Below are 9,351 nucleotides of genomic sequence, written 5' to 3' on the forward strand. Positions count from 1 at the left end.
TTTTGGTTTCTGACCTGCTATCCTCGATGACTCACAAATATTTTCTGTACAGATCCCCTATCCAGCGGCAACAACCAAGGGTAAGAGGTGTAGCTCTCTCACTGACTGCTGCCTGAGCTCCATGGCAATTTCTAGGGACAGCCTTGTGCCTTGTTTTATTCTTACTATCCTTTTCCTCAATCTTCCTTTCCAGTTGCCTTACTGCTTTGACTGGTACTGATCTCTGTGTGGTGACGGGCTTGCTTACCCACCCAACAGTTCTCAAGGAGGTGCTGGGGGTGTTCGGAAGTCTTCATCAAATTCCAGATTTCAATTGTTAAATTGCAACATTCTTCATGCTGCTCATTTCTGATGGGAAAAGCTGGGAGTGGGAGGCCTGGCTGATATTGAGAGTAGGCAATGCACAATGGGACCAAACATCATTGAAATCTTGGGATCACAGTACTGCCGGTACTCTTATTCAGGTGGAAGATGGAGCCAGGAGACTTCCAAATAAATTATTCGCCTAGCCAACATCGACGGGGAGTGTACCTGCTGTATGAAATCAGGTGGAGAAGAGGCTCCATCTGGAGGAACTGGTGCTCAAACACTCATAGACAACATGCTGAAGTCAACTTCTTAGAAAATTGTTTCAAAGACAGGCCACAAGTTCCTTGCTCCATCACCTGGTTCCTTTCAGCTAGTCCCTGTGGAAATTGCTCTAAAAGGATTCTGGAGTTCCTGAAGTCACGCCCTTATGTGACCTTGAAAATATATGCAGCTAAGCTGTTCAGGCACCACGATATCCGTAACAGAGAAGGTCTCTGCAACCTGGGAATGCATGGAGTCACTATACATATGATGAATCTTGAAGGTAACCCAGCTACTCTTTGTCTAAGTGTGGATTGAAAGTTCTGGGATTATGTGAGCTCTTAGTTTGTAATAGAGGTGATGACTTGCTTTGGGGAGGACTAGTGAGTGCAAAAATGTCACTCTCTTCTGCCTTATTTCTTCCCCAGTCCTGTACAGCAGCAGGACCAGCATGGTCATTTCTTCTTGCCAAATCCAAACATGGAGAGTTAGAGGCTTCTCTAGCCATCCACACCTCCTTAATATGCAGTGAAAAATCCTGGGTGTAAGACAGAACCTGTCCTTCCTAGAAAACACATGCAGATCAGCTTGCCATCTGCATCAAGTAATTGGTTTCCCTTGGTAGCTGGAGAAGAGAAGGAAACTGTTTAAAGGAGACTTTCAGATGATGCATGTGTCTTGCACATGTGCCTTTTTGTGCCTATATCTTTCTTGCCTGGTGATGTTTGGCTGTAAAAATAGTCCAGACAAGCAGCTCACAAAAAGAAATGTGTATTTGAAGAGATGAACCTCACACACCTGTGTGGATATTTACCACTGGAGTGAGTAGCTATAAAACCCACCAGGTCAAATGTAATCTTAAAGGACATTGCTTATCTTGGGGATACTGTCTCTGGGATTATACCACCAGAGCATTGACAGAAGCTCTGCCCACCCTATCAACACTTGGATCAATATGAAACTGCTAAATGTTAGAGTCTTCACTCCAGGTTTTCCCTGATCATTGGAGTAAGTCAGACAGATTCATGATTGAAGCAACTTGTCTGACCAAAACTGTGTTCTCAGGCACAAGGCTGCCAAAAAGGGAGCCTGATCAGCTCTGACTGCATGTGCCACTTCCCTTTTCACTCCTGCCACTCACTGATTCCTTCACTCTTGGCAAATGTGCTCTGGCTTTATGTCAGAATGTGCTATTTGTCATAAAGGTTGCCCAAGCCACCACAATGATCAATTTCTCTCTCTGGCAATTTTTTTTTAGACATACTGCTACCTGCAGAGTTTTGGTTCCCCTTTCCACTAACTTGTTTGTGTAGTTATTTGTGTATCCCTTGTATGAATATCTTTGTCCTTTACTGTATTCTTACTGAGAAATAAATGACTCACTGACACGTTAATGAAGAAAGAGTGGGGCATCCTTTCATCAAGGGTGACTGGGTATCTCTCTTCTTAGATTACAGTTACTGCTGGAGAAACTTTGTTGCCTACCAACCTGGAGATTATTATTGGACCCAGGACTTCAATGTATACTACTTTCTGAATTGCAGAGAACTCCTTCATATCTATTTGGTTAGTAGACACCTGAAGAAAACACCAAGAGAGAAAATAAATGCAAAAAATCCAAGGAAAAGGAGATTTGGATGATGCCAGCAGTGGTGTTAGCAGAAGCGATTGTAGGGAAAATAAGCATGGGCTTGACCCTGCATCAACAGAGGGCCAAGCAGGAAAGAGATTGCCAAAGGACTTTGCTGCTACGTTGTGCCTTTGTGGCCAGGAGTAGAGGGGAGAAGAGATTTAGCAGTACTCTCATATTTTAACTAAGAAAAGGGTGCATTATTTCAATTCTTTGCATGAATCAGCTACCAGTTCATTAGCTTGCAGCTTACCAGAGCTATTTGACCCCAAAAGCTCCTTCAGCTCTGTAACCATGATTCAAGTATTCTCTTTTTGCCTCTCAGGGCAGGCCTATGGATTTTAATTAAGTTCTGAGCAAGTTCAAAAGCACAGATGGGTGGATTTACCTTCAGGATCAGAGTTTACACGTAAGAGTATCATACGACCAAGGTCTGCTTTCCCTATTTCTTGCAATGCATACAATTGCAGAAGTTATTTGTACAGCCTGATATCCTACTCTACAAGAAAGAGAAGGTGGTCTACTGGACAGGAGAGAAGACCAGGTCTGGACTAACTGCGGGGCTCAGCCACCCTTTGTGGAGCAAGCCAGTTCTTGCTTGGAATGGTCCCTCTGTGCAGAATGGATGGCAGGAGGTGGAGGAAGGGATGCACAAAGCTGCTGGCAGGAGCTTAGATTCACAGACACAAAACTAACCTGTTTGTAGGATGCTATAAATGCCTTGTTTTATTTCTGGCTGAGGGAAAGGTACACATTACCCTTCATTTCAGTTCCATCCATCCCAAACATTCCATAGGACTTTTAGTACCTCAAGACCTGACTTTTCCATTTCTTTTCTGAGTAAGACATTCAGGTGACAGGATACACAGTCAGTAGCAATATCCAGTCAATCAGCTGATCTAACAAAGTACTTTATGCAATGTAATGGTTTAGGAGACATTTTCCCCTTGGCTTTCAGTCTTTCTGAGTCTCCTAATGCCTGAGATGATTAAATAATTTAGCAGCTTACATACAATCAAGTGCATGGTGCGATGCTTGCCAGGAGCTGAGCAGAGCTGTCTGCTAAATGCTTGTGAGTGCTGACAAACTGCTGCTGACTCAGCATGGTTCCCTGTGCAGCCTACAAGGGGAATCTGCCCTTCAGGTCTTGGTTTTAAAGAGCCAGCTAACAAATTGCCTGTCCCAACCAGGCAACCTTGACGATTTCTGCAGAGTCCTGCTGGCTAGGAAGCCTGCTGGAAGTCAGGCACTTGCTCAGCTGCTCTGCTGTCTCAGCTAAACATAAGCCATCCCTCAAATGAAGGTGAATAGGGCCCATCATCAACAGTTCTAACTACCAACCCTCTGCAGAGGGAATGGGAATGTCTTTGTGCTCAGCCCTTTTGAACATCCTGCCCCATTGTACTAATTATGCAGAGGTGTAATGGGGTGAGTGAGCTCCAGGCATGTGCTCCAGAGAAATACACACTGTTGCATCAAGCCCTGGCCTTCCTGGCAGGAGAAAGACACTGAGGAACCAGAGGGGATTTGGTGGAGTACCACTGCAAAGGGCAGGGGACTGGAGTACTTGCCCTATGAGGAGAGGTTGAGGGAATGGGATTTCCTAGACCTATAGAGAAGGTGGCTAAGTGGGTTCTAACTACAGTTTTCCACTACATAAAGGCAGTAAAGACATAGCCAAACTCTCCTTGGTGATGCACAGAGGAAAAATGAGGTAACACACACAAGCTGCATTGAGGGAGATTACGACAGGATAGAAGGAAAAAGTCTCCCCTGACAATGGTGTGGTACTGGAACCCGGAGAGTCTGTCGCATCCATCCCTGGAGACACTGAGAACTTTGCTCTGAGCTGCCAGATCCAGCCTTGGAGTTAGCCATGCTGCAAACATGGTGTGGTACTAGAAACCCCTGGACGAGCCTTTCTAAGCCCCCAAAAAATCTGCCTTTCCACAGGATCCAACTCCACTTCCCCTGCATTCAGCTGTGCAAGTTGCCACCTTTTAAATGCTTCTGTTTCTGAATGGTTTGTATTTCTAGCAGTGGTGTACATGGCACAGTATATTGTGAGGTGCTACCCTGTTGTCTGGAAAAACGTATCCCGAGGGAGATTATCTAACACACTGAAGGAGGATCAGTGATCTCTTGGACCAGATGCTTTATTTTCAAATTCTCTACCATGCTGAAGAGATAGCTTAAGCTTTTTGTATCTAATTTTTAATGGTTGTTTTTCTTCCTCCTAGGGGCTTCCTCCATTTCTGACAAACTGAACACTAACAAGCATCACCACCATGTTTCTAAGCTCACTTTGTGCATCAGTACAAGACCAGAAAATCCAATCCCTGGCAGTCTTTTCTGCTGCAGCCTTGATAAGCTTCTTGCTGCCACCAGAGAAGACTCTTATCACTGGCTGAGCATTGCTAAGTATTGGACAGAGCAGAAGGAGCTCATGAGAAGCCATCAGCAAGCTTGGATGATGCAGCCAGGCACCCAGGACACAGTGCTCTGTGTCTTTACAGAGCTTCCTGAGAGTCCAGTAAGGATGGAGACTGTGCCCCATAATCAGGCCTTCTGTGTCTGCTGATTCTGCAATCAGATTCTGCAAGTACCCTCTTGAAAGGCCAGCACGTAACATTTTTCATGCTCTGATCTGTTCCAAAGAAGTAATCAGCTATGCATTCTTGCTTTCAGAATTTCTTATGAAGATCACTTTTATGCCTACATGTGTATGTTTTGGAAAATATTTCATACCTTAACAGTATTTATGCAATCCTGTAATAATACTTCATTTTAAGGTTTTACTTATGACTGTAAAACCAGTGTGATAAAAGGGAAAACATCAACTCTGTGGAAACTTTGCTTTTCTTGTTCAGCTCCTTGATACACAGCCTTCCCTTGTAATTCCACACTCTGGAGACATAACTGTTCATTGCAAACTGGGGGAACAAAATAAAAAGTCTCTGTTTTTCCAGCTGGAAACACAGAGTGGAATGGTGAGGTAGGAGAAATTGAAAGCTCTCTACTGGCAGCAGGCAAAAAGAAGATACAGGTGTGTAGGGTCCTGCAGCAGTTTTGAATTTGAACTGCAAATAATGTAGAACATCAGAATGAATCATGTGGGGAGCTGCATGTGTCATGATTCCCAACCTCTTCAAGCAGGAGGCCCACTGTGTGATCCCACTGGGGAATGTGCTGATGCTGAGATCCGCAACATGCACAAAGGATGATTTGAAGAACGAGGCAGGGGCTGGTGGGAGCCATGCCTATCTCTTCTAGTTTATTAATGCTTATAGCATCCTTTGGCCATGCCAAAATCTCCAGATGTTTAGCAGACCATCAAGACAGCCAGAAAAGCTGCAGGCTGAGAAAGCAGCTCCAGTCCCTGCAGTATGAGACTGTATCTAAGGCTGAGCACAGCTGGCTGGGGAGCGTCTCCTACGTTTATCAAATAAAATAACTCCAAGCAATGTATAGCACAGCTGAAGTTTTCTTCCCCCTGTCCAGGGCCTCATACTGGACGTCACATGCCCTCTTTCTGGACGTTATAGTGTTTACTCTTTGCTTCCTTAGGGAGCAATCAAATCACTTGATCAACGTGTAGTTTAGTACAGCAGGGTCCATAACCATTCATGCCCAGGGGTCAGCCCTTTCCCACTGAAGGCAGGAGGACAAACCTTCCATAGTCTGTTTGGAAGCTTGCCAGTTCCAAGTCAGCCCAGTGAAGTTTTCACACCAGTTTTATCTGCCAGAGTGAATTTGCAATCTGCTGTATCCCTGCTGTGCCCCTACTGGCATGTGAGAGCCTAGGGGTGGGTTTACCACACTGGTAGCCTTTAAAGGCAACTGCAGAAGGCAGCTGGTCTGCTCTCAAATTCTTCTGGCCCTCTGGACTGGTAAAAGCATTGTGCCAGCTTGTAGAGTGGGGTAGTTCTTAACTGTGAATTAATGACAAGGTTTTAGAGTGGAGAGATCAACACCCTCCCTGCGCTGGAACTTGGGTGCAACAGCAGCAAGAGCAATGGAGTTTTAGCCATATCTGATGTGGATTTGGAAGCCTGAGGGGAAACCTGCCTAAGACAGAAGTGTATGAGAGGTTTAAAAGCCAAAGGCAGCCTTCAAAATACTTGCCACCCTTTGGTGCCTCCCCATCTGCTATGACCTCTGCTCTTGCAGCAACCCACTTTCTCCTTCCCCAGCAGAGGCTCTGCTCATCATCACTGGCATTGTCTGAATGAGGGGTCTCTTCTCTGCCAAATCCCTTCATGTCTCTTCTGTGAACCAAATGTGACTCCCATCACTGTGAATATTTAATACATATGTGATGAAAGAATGACATTTCTGCCCATAGGAATGCTAAAGGGTCAGCACCAGGGAGAGTAGAAAAACGTACTCAAAGACAATGCTGGACACAAATACATCTAGGCTGAAACCCCCCTGAAGGGACAAGTAGCAAGGGACGGCACTCCATGACCCTGAAACCCCTTTCTATCCTGATTTCCAAGTACCAGCACGCAGGAGAAGAAGAGAAAGCAAGCGGGGAGAAGATATGGCTGTGTTTGCAAGGGTTTGGAGTGTGTCTTTGCATTGTTTAATGGTAATCTGTTTCTTATTATTGCAAAGTCCGAGGACGCCGTGTACTGACCTGGAGTAATGCTGCGTGCAGCTGCGGGAATGATGTCAGTGTCCTGCTCTTCAGTGGACATGTTCTGGGGGCTGTCTGAGAGACAGGCTTTGGGAGCCGTTTGCAGCATGGAACAACATCCCTTCAAGCCAACACCCTCACACAGGGTGCCAGACACCCCCGTGCACCAGGAGATGGCAGCCATGCCCAGATTTCCACACCAGCAGCCATCCCGTCCCGTTTGTCCTGTCTCCTCTGTTATCAAAGACCTATCCTCTACAGCTCCCTGGATGTGCCTGTGCCTTGTTCACTGCTGCAAATCCCAGAGTGTTGATCAAGTGAGACTGGGGTTTTCAGCCAGCACCAAGGCCCCTGCTCTGGCTGTTCCCCACAGTCTGGGGAGGAAATGTCCTCCCAGAAATCACAAGCCCCCATTTCCCACAGTTCAGGCAACTGGGGTTGGAGGTATATTTGCCACAGTCCCCTTGAGAGCTTAGCTGTTGCCCAGGTGCATAGAAAGGAAAGAGACACCTAGAATAGCGCACCCACAATCTCCATAAGGCTGTAAAGATAAATGGCCATCAAGAATATAAAAGCAATAGCAAAATGTTCACTATATGCACAGTCTACAAAGCAAGTGAAATATCTTCTGTTAAAAAAGTAATGTTACTACATAACAGTCAGCCTCCAGGGAGTTATTCTTGGCAGAGACACCTAAAGCATTTGAGGTTGAATTAATTTAGAAAGCCAAATTAAAGAATGTCTTGTAACAAACAGTATGAATTGGTATTTGTGAACAGAAAAAGTGCAGTTAAAACAATCTCTGTAGCAAAAGAGCTAAACTCATTTAGCTGTATCACATGGATTAACTCTACAGTCCACTCTGAACTTAATCTGACTTATGTTCAGAAGAACCTAAACATAGGATATATTCTTAATGTAGTTCATGATTCTTTTCATTTACTCATTGCATTTTTTCTCCTCCAGTACAACATCCCCTGGTGTCATGTTCCAACAAGTATCTTCAACTCAGTGCTAGTCAGAATTTAAGCAAAAGCCAATTCCTTTTCAAAGGAGTTTTCCTTCAACTCCTTTTTTAGAAAATATTAGTTTTTCTAGTAATTTCACTGAGAAGGACAACAGTGTTGTACAGGCCAATATCAAAAGTTGAAAGACAAAGATTCTTTATACATCTTTGCTTCTCTTCTTGTTTTGTGAAGCATATTGGGTCAGGACTTCTGTGTCCAGTGTGGTCAATTACAAGTCATGACTGGGGACAATAGGCTGGCCATCAATGAAAGAAGCATCTCAAATAACTTCAGAGATTTTTGGTAGTATTTCCAAAGTACCCAAACAATTTATCTGTCTTGATCTGCTGGGTCAATAACTGTCAATAACTTCAAAGCTACAAGTAAAAGCACAAAGATAGTTTAATAGTTCCAGGCTGTGTCTCCAGAAATGAGAAAGATGACCTGTCAATCCTCTGTGTCAACTTTACCTCCTTCATCCACATGATACCAAAAAAAAAAGACAAAACCAGATGCTAGTTTGCAAGACCTTTATTTATATAAATAATATGCACCATATGAAACAAATATACAACACCATGCTCGCAAATTAATGCTTTGCAAAGGACTCTCATTGCTATTCCTGGTCGAAATTTCTCAAGCTGAGAGTGCCTCGGGAGCCTGAAGTTGTAGGAAGCTTGTGATGCACCTGGTTGTGACCTCTCCTAGCAGGAGGAGGCCCTGTAGGAGCAGGGCTCTCTGCTGTCCTCCTGCAGCTGGCCGAGCACCAGAGGAGGTGTTTTGAGGAGCTTCCAGCCTTACCCAGAAAGAGTAACAGGACAGAGCAGAGAACTTGTAGCCATCATGAAGGAAATAGAGCACACCCAGAGTGTGGGACACACTTAGCCTTGTCAAAGCCTCAAGAAGTTAGATTGGAGAGGACAACCCAGCTGTAATTTAGGTGCTGGGAAGGTGGTGGTGAGCAGGCAGGTACTATGAACCCGTTTCTTCAGCTTGTAAAGGCTGTGTCCACCAGATCAGATGCTAATGGGGTCCCCTAATGGAAACAGAGTGATTGCCAGGCAGGAGGATGGCTTGATTTTTGCCCCTACAGAAGATATCTATCTACAGGCTATAGAGCTTTGCTTATGCCAGGATTTTTTTTCTGGCCAGCTCTCAGTACAGTCACCAACTAGACACTGCTGGCCATATTGTGGGCAGTAAAAGACCTGGAGAAACAGAAGGCTGTGGGACTGTAAAGGTGCCTCTAGCAGAGGCAGGTGGCTGGGGAAGGAGCATATTGCACGTCTGGTGTAGGGGGAAATGCTCGGTGGATGGAGAGTACTCCACACAGTGGGAGCTGTGGTGCTCTGCACACAATACACTTACACACACCTGCTGGCTTCAAGTGAGGTTCTCAAGCTGAGCTACCTGGGCTGTCAAGGACTCACTTCAACACTCTCAGCTGAGCTTTCCAACAGCTAGCCAACTTTGCTATTAATACATAGGCTGTACCACTACAGTGG

General features: G+C 45.1%; 1 protein-coding gene across 1 annotated transcript; it reads left to right on the forward strand.

Moving 5' to 3' along the window:
- Window positions 1-471: 471 nt before the first annotated feature.
- APOBEC1 (apolipoprotein B mRNA editing enzyme catalytic subunit 1) lies at window positions 472-2,895 on the forward strand (the record flags this gene model as incomplete). Its single annotated transcript, XM_082277788.1, is given in 4 exon segments — window positions 472-853; window positions 2,021-2,091; window positions 2,711-2,747; window positions 2,750-2,895. Coding segments are annotated over 4 exon segments (636 nt in total).
- Between the last annotated feature and the right edge of the window lie 6,456 nt (window positions 2,896-9,351).

This window comes from Coloeus monedula, assembly GCF_965178545.1.
Source record: "Coloeus monedula genome assembly, chromosome: 3".
Taxonomy (NCBI): domain Eukaryota; kingdom Metazoa; phylum Chordata; class Aves; order Passeriformes; family Corvidae; genus Coloeus; species Coloeus monedula.